This window comes from Hakea prostrata, chromosome 7 (assembly GCF_041222555.1).
Source record: "Hakea prostrata isolate BN-2017 chromosome 7, UWA_Hpros_2, whole genome shotgun sequence".
NCBI lineage: Eukaryota > Viridiplantae > Streptophyta > Magnoliopsida > Proteales > Proteaceae > Hakea > Hakea prostrata.
Window position 1 is genome coordinate 66,199,534 of NC_142606.1, and position 26,389 is coordinate 66,225,922.

The window sequence follows — 26,389 nt, forward strand, 5'->3', positions numbered from 1 at the left end:
GTATATGTTTAGGTGTTTCCTTCTCCTCGTTACATCTTGGGCATTTCATCTCCTGAGGCAGATTTCTAATAGCTAGACCTTCTCTCAATGCTATTCCTCCTCCTCGTTACATCTTGGGCATTTCATCTCCTGAGGCAGATTTCTAATAGCTAGACCTTCTCTCGATGTTATTCCTCCTCCCATAGCTCTCTATAAAAAAAGACTTTCCTTTTGGCATCACTTTAATGTTCCATATAGCCTTCCACACTTGTACTAGCGTATTCTTCCATCTGTTGATCGATGTTGTTGATGCCTGGGATCTCTCTTTCTGTTCCTTATCACGTTTCAACATCAAATATGTTGATTTTACAAAGTATTTTCCATCCCTAGCAACCCTCCAAATCAAACGGTCCTCCTTGTTGTGAGTAGGTAAAAATGTATGTTGAGAATCATTGTTGCATCACCTTCTAAGAACAATTGTTGAATTAGCCCCTCTTTTCCATTGCCCCAAAATTGAGTCTATAAGGTGAGCTACTTTGAAGATAGAGGGATTGCCATCATCAACCAAATGGACCATACCACCTTCAACTCTCGGCACCCATCTCTCTATAGCTATGGTTATCTTTTCCCCATCTCTCACTTTCCAAAGTAAACCTTGCTATATCACTTGTAGCCCTTCCCAAATACTCCTCCATCACCACGATGATGAGGAACCCAGACTTGCATTCAAAACATCTGTATTAGGGTAGTAAATTGCCTTTACCAATTTAGCCCATTCACAATCTAGGTTGGTATATAATCTCCAAGCTGCCTTAGACAATAAAGCTAAGTTCTACAGTTCAGGTTCTCTAAGTTCTAGTCCCCCTTCAGCTTTATTGTGAGTAAGCTTGTTCCAAGAATACTAATATATACTACATGTTGCTCTAGAAACTCCTCATAAAAAGTCAGCAAGTTGTTTCCTCATCTTGTTGTTGATGGACATAGGCAACTTGAAACGCATATAAGAACTAGTGATCAGTGTAATTGAAAGGAAAAAATGATCTATCATTCCATGTGAGATATGAATGTCGTGAAGATAAATAGTTTTGCAGCTCAAGTTTGAAAAAAGAAATTTAATAAATTGAACATGTTGTGCATTTATGTTTTTCTGTATTAAATAAATAAAAAAATGTATATCAATTCATTAAACTATCAAAACCCAATTTCCAAGTGAATGGTTTGTTTGGTTTAAATTGGATAATTTATTATTTTATGCTTCGTTAATCCTAAACACGTATACAAACGTGACTGTTGATTAAATTGTTTTTCTTCTAAATTCCATATTCGCTTTGGTTGTACGTAAAACAATTTTATTATTCTGTTTAAAAAATAAAAAACAATTGTATTAGTCAGGAAGACTCATGACCTTATTACCAAAAAAGGAAGGGGGAAAAAAACTCAGTGACTTTGTCGAGGTAAGACCCGAAATCTCTGGATCGGAATGGAATTTGGCCGAATAGTTAGACACAGCACTGATTAGGATTGCAATTGGGCTGGACTTTTGCAATCCCAAGCCCAACCCTATATGTTCTAATTTGAGCCCATTTCCGCCCTGACCCTAGTTTAGGGCCAATGATTATTGTCCCTGGCCCTAAGCCCTACAGGGCCAAGCCAAGCCCATTCCCGCCCTAATTGACCCTAATTGGGCCAGGTTGGAATGGGTTGGCCCTAATTGGCCCTTGCCTAGCCTTGACCTTGATTGGCCCTGGCCCTGGCCCTAACTCTGATTGGCCCTGATCCTAATTAGCCCTCATGACACTGACTTCTAACCTTAGTGACATGAGAAGTTATTGTCCAATTTGGTTCTTACCCTTATTTTATTTCATCTGGACTCATTGTACTAAGCAATTCAAAAGGCAGGAAAAGAAGCTGTTCTTTTTATGGCTTCTCAATCAGATCAGGTGGACTGAGAATGTGGGATATTTTGTGATAATATACAGATAATCCAATAATTTTGTTGAAAGCTAATTATGAGCAGGTTCATTAGATACTTAATTTTATATTCTAATAGGTAATTAGATTATGGTTTAAGAATTCCACTGAAGGGAGGACTGAAGAATCACAATGTTAGCTTCTTTATTTTTGTTACATGTTTGGGTTGCTTCAGGTCATTTATCTAATTTCCTTGTTGGAATTGAATGTAATTATTAAAACAGAACTAACTGTTTCATTGGTATGATTGGTTTGAGTAGTGCTATGTGTTTTATATATTAATACTATTTATTCTTAATTATTCCTAAAAAATAGGGCTGTAAAATTGATTTTCTATGTATGTTTCATATATTCCCTATCATTAACAAACTTTGATAAGAAATGCAAAATTACTTCAAGTTAGAGATCAGCTATCATTTCTTTTATACCGTGCAATAATGCTTTTTTCACCAATTTAGTCTTGGTTCAAGAGTTCTTTAGTCTTGGTTCAAGAGTTCTTCTAGATTCCCTTCAATTTACGCAACATAAATTACTTCATTATCACTACTACTTCCCTCTCCAATCTGGTTTTCAGATTAGACTCGGCTCCTTCATTGTGCTTCATGCGATGTGCCTCCTGCTTGGCTTTGAGAAGGAACCTGAAAGTGGGTTTGTTCAGTATCCACAGAAGTTCTATGGAGGTCTTAAGGATGACCCTTTTGGTAATCAGTATGAAGTTGCAGCAGAAGTGAGTTACTAAACACGGAAGAATCATTTGTAGAAGAATCAGATTCTCTCTTTCTCTGTCTCTAACTCACTCAAGTACATATGTTTTGTTCTTTGAAATAAGAATTATGGAGTACTTCATCAAATTGATCAAGAAGAAGCATGGGAAAGACATCAACAAAGGATAATAGGGCAATTGGAAAGCTCAGGAGGGAGGCTGAACGTGCCAAGAGGGCCTTGAGTAGCCAGCACCAAGTCCGTGTGGAAATTGAATCTCTCTATGATGGCATGGATTTCTCTGAACCATTGACGCGTGCTCGGTTTTAAGGAACTGAACAATGATCTTTTTCGGAAAACAATGGGACTAGTGAAGAAGGCAATGGACGATGCAGGATTGCAAAAGAACCAGATTGAGGAGATTGTTCTTGTTGGTGGAAGCACCAGGATTCCCAAGGTCCAACAACTTCTGAAGGATTACTTTGATGGGAAGGAACCTAACAAGGGTGTGAATCCAGATGAGGATTGTTGATTACATGATTCAACTATATATTTTGGATTGTTGGTATATGTATAATGGAAAGTGGCACATTTACATTTGTAAAATTGAATTTGGATTGATGAAATTGGATATTCATTTGTAAAATTGAATTTGGATTGATGAAATTGGATATTCATTTGTAAAATTGAATTTGGATTGATGGAATTGGATATTCATTTGTAAAATTGAATTTGGCTTTTTGGAACCAATTTTTTTTAATTACAAAAACCTATCTTGGTGTTTTACAAACGCCGGCATAAGTAACATATGACAAGTTTATTGAAAACGCTGGCATAAGTAACACATGACGACATTTATTAAAAATGCCGGTAATAAAGTAAAAAACCAATAGTCTATGGCGGCATTTCTTAAGCGCCGTAATAAATTCCTTTTACGCCGGCAATATTATGGCACTTCCACCCGCGGCGGTTAATAAATGCCACAAATAGAATCCTATAATGGCACTTCCTAGACACCAGTAAATGTGTCGTCGTAAGTTACCATCACCGGCGTTTGCATTTAGTGCCGCTATAATAATACGACAGTGCTTTTGCCGGCTTTTTTGCGGCATTTTTGAAGCGCCAAGAAAGGTTTACAACAACATTTTAGACTTATGGCGGCATTTCCAAAATGCCGCTGTAGCTCCGCTTTCTTGTAGTGCTTCCACCCTGAAATCTGTTACTCCAGGTAAACTTGAGCCCTTTAATAATAATCTTAACTAGTCCACATCGGTCAACCATTGTCCGAGAATCCTCTGCATCTCTAGAGCTAATACACTTCCCACCTTCCTTTTCCGTCCACTGTAGAACATAATTAAAATCTCCCCAACAAATCCATCCATCTCACCTATCTGTTGCAAGATTTATCACCTCCTCCAAAACAGCTTGTCTCCTACTTCTCCTATGATCACCATTGTCACACCCCACCCGTCGGTCTCGGTTACCCGCCCGACAACCCGTGGGTGCGATCCGTCACAAGATCCAAGGTTTTAGTCTATCAACAATATTTAAGACAAATACAGATAATCATGAGCAAGAATATTCAATAACTGAATTAAATGAATTACAGAAGCCCAAAATGCTCCAATAACAAAGGAAAGAAAATAAAGAATAATAAATAAATCAAAAATGAGGGCAGCGGAATAAAAGTGTTTAAATCAGTTTCTTTCCAGTTTGTTTCTCTAAGTCAATGAACTTAGATTCCAGTTTAATGAGGTGAGGGGTTCTCCAATTCTTCTCCGATCTCTGTCGGAACGCACCGACCACCTTTGCGCCTCGACCATCAACCGGTGCGATAAGCGCACTCCATGCACCCGCAGAGAACTCCCGCACATGCTATTTCCATCTCCCATTTGGCGGTGCCACATCTTCTTCAAACGGGATGGTTCCTTCATAGGGAACCAGCCCATCTTCGGATACAAATCCTTCTTCTGTATAGGCTAAAAACATACAAAGAATAAAGGAATGAGTTCTAAAGAACTCAGTAAGAAACAATCATATATCTCATCCATCATCCAAAAATGCCATGATACAACAGTAATATGAATGAATGCAAAACATGAATGATGTTATGATTTCTAACTATGCAAGTCTCTAATAGCTGACATGCTTTAAGATAAACACCAGCCCTCCTCTGGGTAAGTCTCATCACTCTGATCCGGCAAGGACCGGTTACCTCTGCAGGGATCCGGGGAAAAAGGGAAAGTCCACACTGGCTCACAAACCATGGTTAGGGGTTAAGTCCACACTCTCTCACCACGACCATTGGTAATGAGTACTTGGCGCATGTCCTGGGTTTCTAATCCAATGCAAGGTCATAATGGTTACATGTCTACATGAAGTCCGAGATACATCCCCTATGGCACCGCCAACCAACTCGGTTCAAGTATCCTTCGCAACCTAGGAGTAAGAATCCTCACGGACTGGCTACCTCTGTTGGACTCTACTCCATAACCCTATGGTCATCCACATATCATTGGGGCGGATGCTCTCATGATTCCTCCCGACACCCGGTCCGGTCCTTGGACATCCATGAGCCCAACCCTAACATATGCAAACCCTACCATTTCATGACCAACGGTGGACCACCAAGTCACATCACTGTCATCACGGGTCACTCGGTTTCAATTCCCCTACCGAAAGGGTAGTAGCATGTGGGGTACCTAGCCATGCAATCTAGACTCATCCTAACAATGTCATCAATTAATCATGATAGTGCTGAAGGCATCAGCAGGCATGTGTCCCATTCCACTGACCTCCGATAACATCAGCCAAGATATCCCAAAAGGAATACCCCAACTATCATAATCATATACCAACTACCACCATCTCATAACAATCACAAACCATAAAGTAAATATGAAATCAAAGTAAACAGCAGTAGTATAACAGAATTATATATGAAACTACAGCAGTTTATATTGGTACAGATTAAGAATAACAATTAATAAATCAACATGCTGAAGTATACATAAATAGATAAGATAGATGTCCTTACTTGCATATAACTGAAATGTCCGTAAAATGGAATCCAGTAATTATTAGTAGACTTTTCTTTTAAACAGTATTCACCTAAACACAGGGTTATTAGAATATATAAGTCACATAAACCAATTTGAATCAAAACCGAAATCTATTTGGTCACTGTTTACCAGCCGGTCGCTTGTGCCGGTCGCTTAGGTTAAGCGACCGCCACTAGTGACCGCCCAAAAACCAGTGAGTTTCAATCCGAAACTCAGGCTTCTGATTACTCGATTTCAATCCGGTTTTCGAGTAATCTCATCCTAAGTCTCGAATTAAACACTCCCTAAGCCAAAAGGGTAAGAGAAAACAATCCACTATCATCAGTGGATTACCCCTAACCCTCTCCTTGATTGGATTTACCATCTCACAGAAGCAGGGTTCCGTTTATGGTTATTCCATCTCACGTAGATTAAAAAAAAGGGTAAAGAATAACCAAGGGGTAATCACAGTGACGAGGGAAAAAGGGTAAAACCAAACTAACGGAGATAAGAGAGTAGAGAATGAAGGGTTAGTTCAATACCTCACACCGAGAAAGCCGAGAAGAAGAGAAGGCGATCTTCCAAACCACTTGTCGGTACTCCGAGAGACTCTTTCGGATCTTCCCCGCAGCCGTCTTAACTCCCAAATAAGAAATAACGAATAAAGTAATCGTTAATGAGACGGAGGTTGCCTTTTATAGAAGTCTGGGGGCAAAATAGGGCAAAATCCTCGAAAACAGACCGGGCGGTCGCTTAGGTTAAGCGACCGCCACTAGTAACCGCCCCCATGTAATTTGCCATACAAGGGTGCTTTTACTAGGGGGTTGATACCCAAGGTCAACCTAGCCCTAAATAAGAGATGGGGAAGATCTTACCTTCATTCCGGACATCTCTGAACGACACTTGACTTCCAGAATTTCCCACTCCAGCCAAGGCAGGCTTTTCAGACATAGGATCCAGATCCATGGGTCCTGGGTATGGATCATGGGCTTCAATCCGGATACTCCACAAGTTCACCCGACTAGACCTTCGGGTTCTCGGACCTGGAATACGGATCTCGGGTTAGAAATACGGGGGGTATTACAACCATAAACTCCAATGAAAAAAAACTTCCTACCATCAGATATAGCTACACTACAATCAATCAAGTTGTTAGAACTATGAAGTATTTTAATGTTGATTGAATATCTCCACATTATAACCAAACCACCTGCCAAGCCAACTGGGTTAACAATAAAATTATTCTGGAACTTCGATTTCCTTGCAAAATGGCAAACTTTTGATGCTCTATGTTTTGTTTCCATCATGAAAATAACCTCAATTGATTCTTTTTTTGGGAGATATTTTTGAATTCTCAGAACAGCAAAGGTCTCCCCAACCCCCAATTCCAACATAGCATTTTCATTGCTTCCCGCAATGGAGCACTACAGCCTCCATTATGGGGTTTTCTTCTAAAAAATGCTCAACCGACCCTTTACTTTCCTCCTGTGACAGACTATTCACCATGTTCCTTGTGCTTCTACGTTGTCTCTTTGTTTTACTCTTGAAGTGCAAAGATTCAGTTACCGATTTTTTCTCCCGTCCACCTTTTCCTTTTGTGGGGGTTCTAATATTCTCCCCGGACAGAGGTTGCAAGGTTAAAATGGGTTGTGGGGGTGATGAAGTTGGGAAAGGGTTGAGTGAAGAAGAAGTCGGTCAATATGAAGTGGCAGGTAAAGATGTGGGGTCCAAAGATGGTTCAAGGTTCTCGTTTTGACTGTTAGTGGGGATCAAGGCTAGGGAATTTGTCGTGTTAGGCCTAATGTGTTAACTTGGGTGTATTCAAAAAGTTCTCCCACATTAAAAGCTGACAACAACTGATTCTGAAGAGCAATGGTCCCAAACAAAGTATTAGCTGCCAAAAAAGGTATTGAACTAGAAAGTAAATTGGGGAATTCTCTCACAGGAAAAGGCATGGCTAGAGAATGGTTTTATTGTGAATACCCCGGTACACCAAACTGTGATTCTTGAGGCAACATCATACCTAATTGCGACATCATCTTTGACAACATGGATGCAATACGCATAGTTTGCATAGTGTGAAGGCAACCTAGAGGGGATGAATAGGTTGCAACTAGTGGATTTGCCTAAGTTTTTGGTTTAATTGCAAATATGAAATATTATGTAACTTTAAGTGAGATTATGATATTGTAATTAATCACAAGACAAGGGATTTTATAGTGGTTGGGCTTTAAAAGTCAATGTTCACTCCTCTCTTGGTCTTAAGAAAATGTTCCACTGGTGATTCTCTTTAAATATAGTCTGTAATGTGTGAAATCTGCTGAAATTCTAAACCGTTAACCCATGATTTCAGGATCTCGAACCTGGGATGCGAGTCCGCGACAACTGTGGGCCATTCGAGTCGAGCCTAGAGATTCGAATGCGGACCCAATGCAAATGGATGACCCTAGTGATGACTCGAAATCTCTCCTAGAATTTAAGAGGAGAGAGAATGTTAGTCATGAAGGATTTAAAAGGCAATATTGGCATGTCTGGAAATCGATGATGGAGAATTTAAATGACGAGGTAATTTCACCCAAACGTAGATAATCGAAAGACCTTTCTTTCAAGCCAAAATCACTAGATGATGCATGTTAGGTATATTGAATGGCTCATAAATAGTTGTATTTATGGTTTGAACCATATTTTAAGCATATCCCCCCACCCGCATTGAAAAGCCGGGGGGCGGGGGCGGGGGCGGAGAGAAGAGGAGAAAAAACCAAGAAAGAGAGGGCCCCCCCCCCAACGCGCCGCAGACCCCTAGCAAATCATTGGAAAAAGTGAGACCAACCCTTCTTAACCTTTGCAGTTTCTCCAATTATGTGGGATCGGTAGTTGATGCATGTTAGGTATATTGAATGGCTCATAAATAGTTGTATTTATGGTTCCCTATAGTTTGTGAGTAGTTTGTGCGAATCGTTGCAAACGATTTAGCGTGTTGGCTCTCTGAGGCGCCCGCGGGCACTCGCAAGAGCCAAATTTGGGCCTTTTTATTTAGAATGAATTGGATCAAATTGAAGGTACTCTTAGGACCCTATTGCTGCCAATTAGACTTTCCCAAAGTCTTGTTTTGATTTGACTTCAAATTGGTGGCAAAATAATGACTTTTCGCCGAAACTAGGTCAAGAACGGGGGTTTGAACCCATATGACAGATTGGGTTTTTGTGTGATGATTTTGGGATACCTTTTGAAACCCAATTGACTTCTAATTAATGTCTATTAATTCTCTTACATGATAAGGTTTATTTTGATTATAATCATCGACTCATGAGTGTGAAATTTGGGACTTTGGAGAACGGAATCGAATTGAAAGGTGAGGAATGACTAACCATGTTTTGTATTATTAAGTGTTGCTATTTTAAATTCTATTGGTGATATAAATTGCTTTAAATTGAAGGTAAGGATAGAATGATTGAGTTTTACTCTTTATTTTGAATATTATATTATTGGATGAAAACTATGTGAGAATGTATGAGATTATTTCTCTTATCCTATTTTACTAACTAGGGTTGTAGGTTCGCCCATTTCCCTAATGACCTTACGCGCTTGCATCTAGACCAACTACATGAATAATAGATGTCTATAAGTGTTGGGCTAGGAATCCCCATGAGTACTACTACCCTTCCGGTAGGGGTATTGAAGCCGGTTAACCCGTGATGCAAGTGGCTGGGTCTTGTGTATCAAGCAAGCCCACTGTCATCATAGTTTGGTAGAATTGCATATAATAGATAAGGGCTCTTGGGCGCTCAAGACCGGTAACCAACCTGGGAGAGGACATGGAGAGCATCCTGTCCATTATATGTGAATGCCCATTGGATTAAGGAATGAGATCCAACAGATGCCTTCTGTTGAGGATTTCATTCATAGGTGGGAAGGTATCGCACTAGGCATGAGGGGAGATATTCGGACCATATGTAGTATGAGACCATAGGACCTTGCATTGGGCCTCAAGTATTATCTTGACAAGCGCTAAGTCTCATACCAAACAGTGATGTGAGAGAGTGGTGACTTATGACCCCAACCATGGCTTGACGGACTTTGAACCCAATAGACGTCTCTTGTTGAGGGAGAGTGACTGAGACCACCCAAAGGAGACTGGTGATTTCTTAATGCATGTCTACCTTAGAGACTTCATGGCAGAGTTAGGAATATATCATCATAATTATACCTTATCATATTTTGCCATTTATTTTATTAACATCTTGTGGACATGATGTGGATGTTATGGTTGAATGCATTATATGAATGTTAGTCAACCTCACTGAGTTCTGTGGAACTCATTCCTTTATTTATGTATGTCATTTTAGATTTTTCTACAGATCATGAGATAGGTGGAGGATTCATCACAAGGAAGCTTTTTGGAAGGTACAATTGAGGAAGAAGTGGAAGCGCATGAAGCTTCATGCTTGTGCCTCGACTGCTCCTACAGAGCCGGCTTTTAGTGATAGAGACCTTGTCATCCTAAGGAACTCTTTAATGTCTTTCATGTCACTTTTCTATATTTACACATTGATTTCTTTTAGGAGGGCCGAGAGTATCCTTTACCAAGACCCTTGAATATTTCCGTTGCAAACACTCTTTCTTTCTTGGAACTCTGATGTTATAACTTTTAATTTGAAGTCTTGGACAATTGTAAATATTATTTCATATTTGATAACTTTATACTTGAACTTGATTTATTATTGTCTTTTTAATCATGCTATATATATGTTGTATGGAATTGTCACTAAACCTAGGTTTTGCGATGTATCATCCCCACGGGTATTCGGGCATAACTGGATCAAGGTGGGTGGGATGTAACAGATAGAGATCAAACCCTTACAATCTATGTTCTATAGGGCAAGAGCACCCTTTATAATATTTGTTCCATATAGGGCAAGAACACCCTTTACAATCTTTATCCTAGGGCAAGAGCACCCTCAAGCAATTCTAATCAACCTAGATTATAATTGAACAAACACAATACAAGAAATGAAAAATATTACTTACCAAGGGGTGTGACACTTTACCCCTTGTGTGAGTGTGATGCAATGAGTATGAATGTTTGGTTCAAGATTGGATGTACTACTACACCAATAGCCTTCAATCACCTCAAACTTGGCTTCATGAGTTTGTTTAGACACCTTGGTATGTTCTTCAAGGTTAAGTGAGGTTGGAAGGCAAGTAATAAATGATAATTCACAATTTGAGAGCTTGAGAGTTGTAGGGGAGTTATTACTCAATAGACAAGGTAGAAGCTCTCCAATGGGGTTGGTTGGGCTTATAAAAATAGCATTCAGTTGCTTGGCCCAACCTCCCAACGGATAGAAATTTTCACCCAGTTTTTAGCCCAAACGAACGTCCATCTAGGAAGTAGCTGTAAAGGCATTTTTAAACCAAATGGACAACTGTCTGGCCCAGATGGATGTCCGTCTGCAACACAAAGTGTACATAAAGTCCCATCTTGAGACATGAGGGGGTTATGGGTCCTTCTAGCCAATTCCTAAGCCTCATACAGTCTTCTAACATGTCCTAGGTTAGTATAATGACATGATACATGTGCAATTGAGTGTGATTACATGTGAGAGTGTATGAGAGTGTCATAAGCCTTGAATTTTGTAAGTCTTCTTGCTAGAGCTTGATTTGATATTCTTGAGTTTTCTTGTACTTCTATCTTATTGATCAATTTGACTTAAACTTCTTGTTCAAGCTTGACATGTCTTGACTTGGCTTCGAACTTCGAGTGATTTAAGTCCAATGGTTGGATCTGATCCACTTGCTTTAGTATTGAGCTGGACAATCATAACTCAGTATAAATATTAGTACTTCATGTTTGTTATCCTAAAACACTAATGGAGGCTGACATGGCAATGTTGACATGGCATTTCCAAACACATAGAAAAGTTCACAGCCACCTCGTCCTTGTATTGAAAATTATTACGCTATCTGGTCCCTGTCTTTTGATTCTCCCCTTCTCCAAATTGATATCGGTGGTTGTCGTGGTAATTTTGTTCTGTAGTGCAAGGCATACTATGTTGTATTGATGATTGCAGAGTATTCAAAATACATTGTAAACTGACAATTGTACATGTTGCCAGCTCCTAATTCTTCCCTCCTCTTTCTTCCCCAATCATGACATTAGGGTTCTGCACCGGCATCGTTGCTACGACATACTTTTTTTGGTAATATTCGGATTCTGTAAAATCCATTTTGGCCGCTTGAGAAATAAGACGTTCATCTGGACTAGGAGCTCGCAGCTCAGCCATATTCTTACCTGTCATCACCTCCATTAGTTTGCCATTTCCAGTTCTCCGAGGTTCTTGAAAGAGCATAGAACATCTCCCTTCTTCGTGACCCAATAAACAACATATTGTGCAATATAAGGGCAGTCTTTCGTAACTAACGAACTGTTACCTTAAGAACAACACCTGATCTTCTCTTTAGTGGGAGATAAGCCTTCAAGGGTTTATTTATGTTCACCTTGACTCTACAACGCAAGTATTCAACCTTGCTACCAAACTAATTTTCTTGAATCAGCATCACCTTCGGAGGGGGAGAAAAAAAAAACTTATTAAGGACAGATAGCTATGTTTGTAACTAAATATAATTTTCTTTAACTACAAAAAAAAAAAAAAAAAAAAAAAAAAACTAAATTATCGTTGATTTACTTGTTAACAATGGGAGGGGTCTTCAATTTTCATCATCAAAGCAATGAGAGATTTTTAGAGATCAATATAGAATTATGGAGTATGAATTTATTCATGTTTAAAGCAACACTATCAACTTATTGACAATTTTATCATTTTGTATGAGCTTAAATCATCTTATATTTCTATGAATTTTATTTTTAGTTTAGTTATGATACTTTTATTTTTATTATTATTATTATTATTTTATGAATTTACATTTGTTATTTAGGTCCAAGAATATAACCAATTAAGGCTAGGGCCAAGATAGGGTCAATCAGGGCCAGGGACAAGGTTAATTAGGGCCAGGGCAATTAGGGCCAATCAAGGCCAACCCATCCCAACCCGGCCCAATTAGGGCCAATTAGGGCGGGAATGGGTTTGGGTTGGCCCTATAGGGCTTAGGGCCAAGAACAATAATATTTGGCCCTGAACTAGGGCAATGCGGGAAATGGGTTCAAATTAGAACATATAGTGGACTTAGGATTGCAAAAGCCCGACCTAGTTGCAGCCCTACAACCAATTCGAGCTTGAGTTGAACAACTTCGTGCCAAACTTGCACAACAAGAAAGAATTATGTTTTTATTCAATTTTTAGATACAATGACTTTTTTCTTTTATATATAGAAAATAGAAATATTACATATCTTATCAATAAGAGTCAAACTTATAACCTCTTCACTAAAAAATATTAATTTTATCAATCGAGTAACTCTATATCGTAAAAAAAAAAAATCTGAGCAGAATTTTCATCGTCAAATAGGTAGGGACGATCCAAACTCATTTTATGTCGACATTTCACGGCCGCTCGAAAGTTACAATTCCCGTGTGGAAACTTCACTCTTAAAAGTCACATCAACTTTTCCTTTTTTTCTCTCTTTTCTTTCCTCTTATAAGCAAACCAACTTTTCTGATTACGCGTTTGTGAGAAAACGCTTAAATATAACATCAACTTTGTCCATGCAGGCCGCCATGATCGTCTTTGGTAGAAGCCGCCATGACTGTTAGGTCTTGTGAAAAACGAGTGAAAAATCTATATCTTAGAACCTTCTATTCCAACTTCCAAATGCCCATCATGACCATGTTCATAGCATCAAATATACAGCTTTAAATGTAATATTTTATTATTGTCACTTGGAATAGAGAAAGACACAATAGTCATGTCTGCACAACCGCAAAGAAGAGACTTCAGCTATGCATGTAGGTTGTAGCCGTTGACACTTCCAATATAAGATTCAAAAACTTTTGATTGATACAACCGTTGCAGGACCGTTTGCCAAACCAGAAGAACATTCTCTCAAGAAAGACTGAGAAAAGATCTCTCAATCAATCCAAGAAGGGCACAAGAATCATTCGAATATGTATGATTAGATTAAAGCTAACTTGAAATTGATTGTTGAAATTCTAATCTGAGTTAGGGTTTTCTGATTGGATCATTGAGTAATCAGATTTGATTCTTTTTCTTCTCTTTTGCTGTTACTGGATTTTTTTATATATTGATTCTAGCTGGTATTGATTCGATTGGGATTGAAATCTGTACTCACCGATTTGATTACTGATTTTTTCCTTTATGGGTAGAGATTCCAATTTTCATGTTCTCTGATTAACCACTTCATAAAATGCAAATTAAGGTATAGTATGACGGGTTCAAATCATCTGGTCGTCTTCTCCAGCAAACGAACATATGAAGGTGGTTCTCACCCCCTAGAGGTGCTCACCATCATGTTTTGTTAGATATACCAATCTCTCCTTGTTGTGATATCTGGGGTTCAAGAAACCAAAATTGCAATAAGATCAAGATCTGAATTGTTTGAATGGTGAATTGATGCTCAGTGTCTTTCTATATATAAGGGTTTGCCTGGCTCATGTGGAGTGAGAGATAAGAGAGAATTTTATACTTTATAGCTGGATTCATGCAAGCTCACTTTAGGTCTCCATCGACTTTGGGCTTTGCTTACATGAGAAGAACCGTGTGGAGGTCATGCAAAGAATGAAAGCTTGAAGAAAGTGTTGGGAAATGGCAATAACTCCCGTAATTCAATGGGTATTTTTCTTAAATTTAGGATACACGGTTGACCCATAACCAAGATTAACTATTCAAATCAAATTGACGAGATGGGTAGTGCATGAGTGCATGATAATAAATAAAAGAAATGGGGACTCATGGATTCAAAACACTTATTTTATTAGAGGAGAGGGATTGTTCCATATGGATGTCAATATCCATATTATAGAATTAGACATATCAGAACCTTTTATTAAGAAACAACCTCAATGGGAAAGATGGTTGAATGATTTCATATGAGAGAACCTTAAATATATATATAGACAACATACATTCCATGCTATTAGGTAACTATGAACAATAAAAGAAAGATATAAAACATGTAAATACAATACATGGAAATGTTTGTATGGAAATATAATACATGAAAATGTTTGTATAGAAATGATTTAATAGAGAACCTAATCAAACCAAAACCAAATTAAGATATTGATGAAATGGAAGGATGAAATGATATGGAAAGAATTCAAATGTAAAGAATGATGAATGGAAATAATTCAAATGAGATGAGTGATAAATGGAAAGGATTCAAATGAGAAGATGAAATGATATGGAAAGAATTCAAATGAGACAATTAGGGAAATGATGAAAAATCATCCTTATCACGCCTAATACCTTTCTGTGGGTCAAGGTTGATTATAGAGGGAAAGCGGTTGATGGAGATTGTGAAAAGTAATGGGAAAGCAAGCAATCTACTTTGCTATTAAGGTTTTAAAACTTGAAGTTGAACACCATCTTCACATGGATATTTGTTCATTTCAGACTTAAAATCGCTTCTAAGTTTGAATAGAAGTGGGTCGAATCTCTAGCTTTACCCTTTCAAAATCGAGTGAAAAGAGATTCAAGTGGGTTGGTTCTGATCTGTTTAAAAAACCATGTTAAGGATTCACAAGGGAAAAACGTTTTCCCTTGAGTCTCGTTGTGAGTTTTAAGTTGCAACTCAATTGGTTTTACAAGTGGCTGATCAATAGTGCGTCACTGAAATAGTATTTACAAATCAAACAACCGGAACGACTCTTCTCTCTAGAGAAGACGCTGATTTGTTTTCTTCCGTCGAATGAATAGAATTAGTTTATAACATATTATTAAATTTTATACTTTATTTTATTTTGAAAAATAATGAAACAATGGACCGGTTTGATTAAACCAAACCGGTCCATTATTCAGCCCATGATGGTTTTACCCATTTGTTTGAGAAATCACCAATTAAATGTCAGTGGATGAGATTTCAGCCGCTGAGACATGGCGGCCATCCAGACTGGCGGTTGGATGGCCGCTAAGATTTGACCGCCGAGGATTTAAATCCTAGTATGACCACCCAAAAAACTAAAATTTAGGGACTACTAGAGAGAGTGTGAGCTTTTCTATTCAAGTAGTTACTAATTTTACACAAAGGGTAGGTAAATAATTAATGACAAGTTTTAGGGTTATTTTGAGATTTTGAAAGACACAAATGCAACGTTATAGTTCTTTTTTGGTATACAATGCAACGCCATAGTTAATTAATGGAGTTTAACAACAAAAAGGCATTAGTAATGTCAAGCAAAGTCTAAAATTTTTTACTTAAAAGTATAGAAGAAAATATAGTAATTAAGCTATAATACAAGGTGCACATCTTGCAATAAAGTCCACAGGAAGCACCATGGAAGATCTTCTCCATCATCTCGGACATCCTAAAACTTAAGTCCCTATTTGCCTCCCTCACATTCAAACAAATTTATCGCGAAGCTAATTAATATGGTAGCTGATGTGTTAGCAAAGGAAAGTGCCCTATCACAAAATGCCTGCCTCACTATCGCCTTTTCCGTCCCCCCCCGCCCACAACCTCCATTGGCCTTTATTGTTTAATCAACTAGGTTTAGGTTGTAACAAGGGATTCTCCCTATAAAAAAAATGTTGTTCTATAAAAAAAGAAGCTACAATACAAGGGACATCAGTAATTATTCCTTTTTAAATATTACGGCTTTAACATCTAGCCTGATATGTATCAATTTCACTAGTGCATCATACATATTTTCACAATTATACTATTATATTGGATAGTAAATATCGATGTCGGTATTAATTGATACATATCGGTCAATTTAGTATGATACTCTCTTTTTGTGATTTCAAGAATTTATTTGAATTTTTTTCTTTGTGAGAGAATTTATTGAAGCTTGAAACCACATGGAAATGTACAATTAGATATCTACTAGTCTAGTCAACATAATTTTTTTCCTTTTTTCAGCATATGGAGGTATGGGGCGAGAGCTGTTTTTCTTGGTCATCATCAACCCGATATTGACCCAAGGGATGGAAAGGGAAAGTGTAAAGCAACGGATGCTCAAACCTCTTTGATTTTACTATTTCTATATAGGAGATTGTCACCATAACTACATTGTTGGCTTCCCTAAATATCCGATATAATATTCAAAACCCTAATTTGAGCTTCAACTTTGACTGTTTATTTTTTATTTTTTATTTGAGAGTTTTGTATTCAATGAAGTGGAGAGCCAAAGAAGTATTTTTCATTTGGGACAACTTTATTTTTCTAAATACAGAAAAAAAGAATCTTCTAAGATATATTCATAATGATAGTTTTTATTGACCAATTAAGAGCCAAATACTCTAGGTAGGTAGAAGTCCAATCCTACTTAACTTAGGTAGAAGCTTTTACACCCAAAATAGGAGGAACGCATATCTTGAAAATGAATTAAACTTGACCATATGCCAAATTTCAGACTTTAGACTCATTCAAAGATAATAATAAAAAAAATTCTCTCTCAAAACGTGCCTAGCAATTGATACCTTTTTGCTTTTCCTTATATAATGTAGTATGATTAGGGTTTTCTTTTTCTCCTATTCTGTTTTATTATTGAAGTGCTCTTCCTTTATGTATATAATTTACAGTCAATGGATCACAGTTGTAGTCTGAAGTAAGACTGCATAAATTTTTTTTCCATCTACCCAATTACAGACTCTGCTTATGCGAAAACCTTCGGCATCGGATTCGCGATTATTTTTCTTTTTAGATATTTTAATTTAATATAATGTCATAAATACAATATTTTGTAGTGTTTAATAACGAGCTAGATCTTGAAAAAAATATGGATAAGAATCTCTACACATTGGTGATGCAGACCTTTTTCTTTAAGAAGCAACCAAGATCCTTCATAAAAGCATTAATGTGACGTTCTTATCCCAAAGACTTTTTGGGTCACTAACGCGGAACATTTTCCTTAAGCAAGAAGGGAGAGAAGGGTATGTAAGTAATTTTAAGTTTTATGATACCGTTAAACGTTACACGGTTGGTTTAAATATTCCACGTAAGACCGCGTAGGGACCACAAAGGCATTAATGTGACTTTCTTACCCCCAAAGACTTTTGAGGCACCAGCTGATACGTGTGCGTAGCTAACCGGAACAATTACTTAAACAAGAAGGGAGAAAAAGGTATTTTAGTAATTTTTAGTTTTTGATGCGGTTAAACGTTACCGGGTTCGTTGAAATATTCCACGTAAGATAATGTGGGGACCACAGCTTGAAGACTTGACTCTCGACCTCCCTCTCAGGTAATACAACTTCTATGCCAGCTCATCTTAGATGTCGGGAGAAAAAAAAAATTCTCGAAAATTCAATTTAAAAAAAAATATATAAATAAATAAAATGGAAAATATATATGTAATTTAGGTTCCTAAAATTTATAACCGACGACCGGCCGGGAAATCCTGTAATTGTTTCGGACGAGAAAGCGGGCTCTTTTGGAACCTTCTCTCTCTCTTTCTCCGTAATTTGGATCTGAAGGCTATTCTTGATCACATTAGAAGAAAAGAAGAAGAAGAAGAAGATCTTATTGTCGATCATTTCTCAAAGTTTGATTCTATTCACGAAGAGTTGCAGATAGCTTGTACGTTTTCGCTTTCTGTAATGGTTACAGGTTAGTGTTTCCTTTCCTTGGCTGAGAGCTGGGAAGAAGGAGGCTATAGTTTTTATTCTCTTGTGCTGAAATTTCTTCTTCTTTTTATTTGTTCTTACCCTTGTGTATAGGCTAAAATTAACTAATGTGTATATATATTTGATTTCATTAGAATTTTTTAGCTTTAGAAGTTGTTCTTTTGGGTTTTAGCCGTGGAATCATTTGGGGTTTTTCTTGTTTTATTTTTCTTAGTCAATTTTGAATAGTTATGAGATGGTCATTGTCGGCATTGGGGTTTTGGGTTGAGATAGGAAGATATGGGTTTAACTCTCAGCTGATAATTTTGATGCCATTTTGTTCTTCCTCAACTTGTTAACAATTGTAAGCTAGATCTGGAAAGAGAATTAGCAATGGTGAATTTTGTGAATTTTTTCTTCGCTTCTTTCTCTTTTGATTTTCTTGTATTATTGGAGAAAACGATTGCTGTTGGATAAATTTGAAGCCATGGTTTTTTCTTTAGTTTACTCATTGGATTTTCTTTGAATTTGGAAATACAGTGGTTTATAAGCATAATATTCGTCTTTCAATTGTCAACTGTTTTTTTTTACTTTCATCAGACGATTTTTAATATCTAAGCTTCGATTGTGGTGGTGGGTTTGGATATATTTTTTTCTTTCAGGTTATTCTTTGCTGCATTTTGTTTCTCCGGTGCTCGGCAAGTTAATGTTGACTCCGGCCCGCAGAGTTCAATTTTGATGGAAGGATATTTGAGGACCAAACACCTATGGTATCTGCAGGGTCTGATTATGGGCTCGGGCTTTTCATATGGGTCTCTATCTGAATTTTTCCAGCTGACCTGAAAAATAGAAAATGTCACCAGCAGGCAGAATTAGGGGGAAGCTCCGATGGAGCAAACTCTACTCATTTGCTTGCTTTCGTCCGCCTGTTCTAGAGTCAGATGGCCTCAATCCCCTTGGTGGACCTGGTTTCTCACGGGTTGTATACTGCAACCAACCTCGTGTGCACAGGAGAAAGCCTCTGAAATACCCAACTAATTATATATCCACCACAAAATACAATATCATCACTTTCCTTCCCAAGGCGATCTTCGAGCAGTTTCGGCGGGTGGCAAACCTATACTTTCTAATGGCTGCACTTCTGTCACTCACACCCATTGCTCCATTCTCTGCTGTAAGTATGATTGCTCCACTGGCCTTTGTCGTCGGCCTTAGTATGGCAAAGGAAGCTTTGGAAGATTGGCGTCGATTCATGCAGGATATGAAGGTCAATTCCCGAAAAATTAGTCTTCATAAAGCCGATGGTATCTTTGGTTACAAACCTTGGCAGAAGGTTCGAGTTGGAGATATTGTAAAAGTTGAGAAGGATCAGTTCTTCCCTGCGGATTTGCTTCTGTTGTCATCGAGTTATGACGATGGGATTTGCTATGTGGAGACTATGAATTTGGATGGTGAGACAAACCTAAAAGTGAAAAGATCTTTGGAGGTAACGTTGCCCTTGGACGAAGATGCCTCTTTCAAGGATTTTACAGGAACAATTAGATGTGAAGATCCCAATCCTAACCTCTACACTTTTGTGGGTAATCTCGAGTATGACCGTCAGGTCTTTGCTATTGACCCTAGTCAGATTCTTCTTCGAGATTCTAAGCTCAGAAATACTGCTTATGTGTATGGGGTGGTAATATTCACTGGCCATGACAGCAAAGTCATGCAGAATTCAACAAAATCCCCCTCCAAAAGGAGCCAAATTGAAAGAAAAATGGATTACATCATCTACTTCCTTTTTACCCTGCTCGTGTTGATCTCATTGATGAGCTCTATTGGCTTTGCTGTGAAGACGAAGTTTGATATGCCACATGCATGGTACTTGCAACCTAAGAATACCACTAGTTTGTATGATCCATCAAGGCCTGCATTGTCAGGTATTTACCATCTGGTCACTGCTCTTATCCTTTATGGATATTTAATACCCATTTCGCTTTATGTTTCAATTGAGGTCGTGAAGGTTTTGCAAGCGATGTTCATTAACCAAGACTTACACATGTATGATGAGGAGAGTGGGAATCCTGCTCTAGCCCGAACATCAAATTTGAATGAAGAGCTAGGTCAGGTTGACACAATCCTCTCAGATAAGACTGGCACTTTGACGTGCAATCAGATGGATTTCCTGAAGTGTTCCATTGCCGGTGTTTCTTATGGCGTGCGTTCTAGTGAGGTTGAAATTGCTGCAGCAAAGCAGATGGCTTCTGACCTTGATGGGGAGAGTTCAGAAATTTCTGGCATGGGTATGCACAACAGCAGAATTGAGGATCCTTGGGAAAGGAGTGGAGTTGGTTTTGCAGGGTCAGAAATTGAAATGGAGACTGTTGTTTCATCTAATGATGCAAAAGAGTCAAAACCTATGATAAAAGGATTCAGTTTTGATGACAGCCGCCTCATGAATGGAAATTGGTTGAGAGAACCCAATGCTGATGTCATTTTGTTATTCTTTCGAATATTGGCTATTTGTCACACTGCAATTCCTGAGCCTAATGAGGAAACTGGCAGTTTCAATTATGAGGCAGAATCACCAGATGAAGGAGCTTTTCTTATTGCGGCTAGGGAGTTTGGATTTGAGTTCTGCAGACGGACTCAAACGAGTGTTTTCGTTCGTGAAAGATATCCTTCTGGGCGTCCAATAGAGAGGTTAGGACTTTAACAGCTTTACTTGCACTAGTTGTGCACTTTTCTGGTTTTGTTTTCTTGGCATCTTGTTTATATGTCTATTGCAACATTTTTCAGGGAGTTCAAAGTCCTAAACCTGTTGGAGTTTAACAGCAAAAGAAAGCGAATGTCTGTAATTGTCCAGGATGAAGATGGGCAGATCCTCCTCCTGTGTAAAGGTGCTGACAGGTCTGATTTAGTATGCCTTCTGTGGTTCTTCTATCTTCACAAGAACCAATAGCAATCTAGTAGACTTAAGTTTTGTTCTTCTAAATTCCATCCGTCTTAATTCTTAGTCACATGAATGTTGTCTTTCAAGTGCTGATTGCATGCTTACCTGAATCATTCAGCATAATATTTGATCGCCTTGCAAAAAATGGAAAAATATTCGAGGAGCATACAAGTAGGCATTTAAATGAATATGGAGAATCAGGGTTGCGGACTTTGGCGCTTGCATACAGAATACTTGAACAGACTGAGTATACTGCCTGGAACACTGAGTTTGTCAAAGCAAAGACTACCATAGGTTCTGACAGAGATGCCATGCTTGAACGGGTTTCAGATATGATGGAGAAGGATTTGATTCTTGTTGGTGCTACAGCTGTAGAGGACAAACTGCAGAAAGGGGTAAACTCAGCTTTTATATTAGGAGCCATAATTAACTGCAGTTTCCTTCAGGTTTTTTTTTTTTTTTTTTGAAATTTTTTGAATTTTTTCTTGAACTTTTGCCAATAGGTGCCTCAGTGCATAGATAAACTAGCACAAGCTGGTCTCAAGCTCTGGGTTCTGACAGGCGATAAGATGGAGACTGCTATCAACATAGGGTTAGCACCTTTACACTGCAAATTACTTTTTGGAGAACTATAGCCGTTTCAGTGGCTGCATTGGATTTACTGAAATGATAGGTCTTCTTTGTTGCAGATACGCATGCAGTCTTCTCCGTCAGGGCATGAAGCAGATCTGCATAGCATCAATGAACACAGACTTGTTAGCCCAGGACTCCAAGAAGGTATGGATTGTTTTGGTGTCTTACCATTTTTTATATGATAAAAGGAAAACAAAAATAAATGTGCATAATGGCTAATATCCACAAATTATCTCCTTACCCTAACTCAATGAGTAGCCCTAGAAGTACAATTATTGAACAAGTATCCTTGCAGATTACAGTAACAATTTAGGCTTAATATTTAAAATATTTAGAAGTGTATCAAATAGATCCTTAGGCCAACCATTTTAATGTCTTATATTGTTCTAAATGACTTTGAAGTCAAAATTTAACATAGTAGTGGATGCACAGGCCCCTTTAGACAAGAGTACTGCCGAATGTATTAATGTTTTCCTTTTTACTGTCTCTGATTCTTGAGCAGGCTGTGAAAGAAAATGTTTTACTGCAAATTACCAATGCTTCACAAATGATTAAGCTGGAAAAGGACCCTCATGCTGCCTTTGCTTTAGTTATTGATGGGAAAACTCTAGTCTATGCTTTAGAGGATGATATGAAGCATCAATTTCTGAGTTTAGCTGTTGACTGTGCGTCTGTCATATGCTGCCGGGTTTCACCAAAGCAGAAGGCACTGGTATGTTCAACTTTTGTTTCATTTACATATATAAGTTCTAACTAAAATATTGTTCATATCCCTATTTTTAGATGGACAATAACCCTGTAAATGAGTTACTTTAGTCTGCTTTCTTTAATTTGGGCTTTAGGTTACAAGGTTGGTAAAAGAAGGAACTGGAAAAACAACTTTAGCAATTGGTGACGGTGCTAATGACGTCGGTATGATTCAAGAGGCAGACATTGGTGTAGGTATCAGCGGGGTTGAAGGGATGCAGGTTGGTAATACATCTAAGAGGCTCTTGTCTTTTTAAAAAATGTCAAGTTCATCTACCCATTCTGAATGCTTTTATATTGCAACATCAGTCAGCCAAAAAACTGAGTTGGGCTGAAATCCTGGGAAGTTGTTGCATTTTTATTTTTATGGTTTTGATGGGTTTTTGGGCTAGTTTGGTCTTGAAACTTGGTATAAACACAAAGGTACTTTCAGCTTTTGCAAAATCAAAGACCAAATAGGAGTTCGATTTCAGACTCCAGGTTTGATAGGCAATGACATACCACCAAAACGCCACAAGACCAAGATAAGCTAGTAAAACAAAGCAATCAATCAATGTAAAACAACTTAACTAAGCGTTAGAAATGTAAACATGTAAAATTCATCAGGCTTAACATGGATCTTGTTCACTCTTCTTTTGTTCTCACTTGAGTCACTTTGCCCTTATATATCAAATACAAAAGCATCTTTCCATATGATTTTGTAGAATACTGAGAGAATATTCTAATCTTGCCAAGATAATGAGATATTACGGCGATCTTGAGTCAGTGCGCTTAAGTCATATTCCATGATTCATCTTGGCCAGTTCTCTAACCTTGTCTTTAATTAAAACTTGGAGGAAATCCTTTTATTGATTATCTTATGTCCTATGCAACAACGGGTAAATCTGCAGACATGATGATCCTGTCCAGACCCTGCTGTGGCAAGAGCCTTGTGCAATGGTACACCATATTGTGTGTTCCATGCAACTATTCATATCCCAAATGCTTAGAGTTGGCTATATGAATCTTGTGTTGTTGTTCCGCATAAGTTTTGCCATATCCTTTGTTAAAGTCATCTGTGTTTGTGTACTCTCTTGCTTCCTTGACATCTTCCTTACTTGGCCTGTTTTCCTGTAAGAAATTTCTACTTGCAGAATATCACTACTTACTGCCACTGGTTCTGTGTTCCATGCTCTTCATTACGTGTGATATAGCTATCTTAATCTGCTTCTCTCATTTATTCCCTGAAATGAAACCCAAGGAAGTAGCTTGGTTGGCAAGGACCAACATCCCTTAGTTAAGAGGTCTGGAGTTTCTCTCCTTGAGGCTCTCTCTATCATAGTATAAAAATTAAAGGAAAAAAAAAAAAAGAACTCCTACAATACTTTTATTTCGAACAAATAAAAAAAAATTATTTTCTGAAGAACCCTTAAATTGGTGATTATTATTTGATTTAATTTTTGCAAATATTGAAAAAGAATAAATAAAAAAGCCCACTGCAGTACTCAGTGTTACCCACGCACTCACTTGGTGACAACGGAGCCACCTTATGGGTCGGCCATTTTTATAAGCTATAATAAGTCCATTCAGACAGAGATATTCTCATGCTTGTTTGTGTATACATATATCACTTGCAATTACCTATTTACCTACTCAAAATCTTTTAATGGTTTGTGGTTGTCAAGGCTTAGTGAGGAATTGACTGGGTATCATGATTTTTGCTTTTCAAATTCATTGCTTGCTTCTGATCATACTGGTCAAGTAACTAAGTTTCCAGCTTTGCAGGCGGTAATGGCTAGTGACTTTGCCATTGCACAGTTTCGGTTTTTGGAGCGGCTTTTGGTTGTTCATGGGCATTGGTGCTATAAGAGGATTGCCCAAATGGTAAGGGTGGAGCTGCCACCTTTTTCTTCTGTTTATTTTTTTGTCCGACATATTTATGCAAATGCACTATTGTTGTGTATGTCTTTTTCCCCCCCTCTCTCTCTCTCTTCTCTGTTTTTTCCGTTTCTTTTGCAGCTTTCTCTAATGCATGCCTTTTAAATTGGACTGTATTGTATCCAGATATGCTATTTCTTTTACAAGAATATAGCCTTTGGCCTCACCCTCTTCTACTTTGAGGCATACACTGGATTTTCGGGGCAGTCTGTCTATGATGACTGGTATATGCTGCTATTCAATGTTATCCTTACTTCATTGCCTGTTATTACACTTGGAGTTTTTGAGCAAGATGTTTCCTCTGAAGTCTGCTTGCAGGTTAGTACTTGGTAGTTCCTTCTGTTCAAGTTCCAGCTCCAGCTCCCTTGAGCCTTTTTTTTTTGTTAATACCTATTCATTCACTCCCTTCTCTTGCAGTTCCCAGCTCTCTATCAGCAAGGACCTAGAAATCTGTTCTTTGATTGGTATAGGATATTTGGGTGGATGGCAAATGGTCTCTATTCGTCTCTAGTCATCTTCTTCCTCAATATAAACATTTTCTACGAACAGGCATTCCGTGTTGGAGGCCAGACTTCTGACATGGCTTCCGTAGGAGCCACAATGTTCACTTGCATCATTTGGGCTGTAAATTGCCAGATTGCACTCACAATGAGTCACTTTACATGGATTCAACACCTCTTCGTCTGGGGCAGCATTGGCACGTGGTACATTTTTCTTATACTTTACGGTATGGTCTCGCCAATCTATTCTGGTAATGCCTTCCGAATTCTAATGGAAGCACTTGCCCCAGCACCCATTTATTGGACTGTCACCCTCTTGGTTACAATTGCTTGTAATCTCCCCTACCTGGCCCACATAGCATTCCAAAGATCTTTCAACCCCATGGACCATCATGTCATCCAAGAGATCAAGTATTACAAGAAAGATGTCCAGGATAAACGCATGTGGACAAGGGAACGATCGAAAGCAAGGCAGGAGACCAAGATTGGGTTCTCTGCGAGGGTGGATGCCAAGATCAGGCATTTGAAAGGCAAGTTGCATAAGAAGTACTCTTCTCTAGCTTTGCAGAATGTAAACACAGGTTCATAAGAATGGGCAGATCTTTATTTTAAATTTTGTTTTTTGTTTTTTCGGTTAGGGTATCATGCCTCATACTTGTTTTATTGTCCCCTTCCCCCCATTTTGGTCCTTTCATTCATCTTTTAGTATTATTTTTCCTTCTGGGTGTAGAGTGTTGTTGGCTCAGGTCCCATTATAGAAATTAACTGAGTTGTTTGTACAATATTTATAAAGTTTGAAAGAGTAGGAGCATATGGAAATAGTTTATATGTACGGTATTTCTAGTTCCTTGCCTTGCCCTTACCATTTGGATCATAGCATCATTACCCAAAACAGGGCTGATTTGACACAACAGTTTTTTCTTTAAGAGTTCAGAACAACTCCAACTCCAAGCAGTTCCTTGTGGTTTGTCTAACATGAGGATACAAAGTCAGTATTTACTATTTATATGATTTATAGTTCTTTTATGATGAATTTATGAGTTTGGATTCTCTACTCTTTTGGAGCGGAAATTTTTCAACCTACATGGTTGGATTCTTGACACATGTCCAATCTTAAAGTGAAATATTTTTCTTTAATTTTTTTTTAAGAAAATAATAATTAATGATATTAAGTTCTCTTTTAGCTAATTTGCTTGAAAAAAGAGGACCTTACTTTGACATTGAATCATATTAAGAATTGTATTAGTTAACCCTAATTTTTATTTCACGTTTAGGTTCACCA

The 26,389-nt window shown here is 38.0% G+C and overlaps 1 protein-coding gene across 1 annotated transcript; it reads left to right on the forward strand.

The window, feature by feature from the left end:
• The first annotated feature begins 18,147 nt into the window (after positions 1-18,147).
• On the forward strand, positions 18,148-25,926 carry LOC149011745 (putative phospholipid-transporting ATPase 4). The gene is made up of 11 exons (XM_089161308.1): positions 18,148-18,379; positions 19,038-21,060; positions 21,157-21,267; positions 21,429-21,705; positions 21,814-21,902; positions 22,000-22,087; positions 22,446-22,655; positions 22,786-22,911; positions 24,455-24,553; positions 24,734-24,925; positions 25,025-25,926. Exons 2-11 carry the CDS (start codon positions 19,229-19,231, stop codon positions 25,694-25,696), a joined length of 3,696 nt encoding a protein of 1,231 aa, XP_089017434.1. The 5' UTR covers positions 18,148-18,379; positions 19,038-19,228; the 3' UTR covers positions 25,697-25,926.
• Positions 25,927-26,389: the final 463 nt, after the last annotated feature.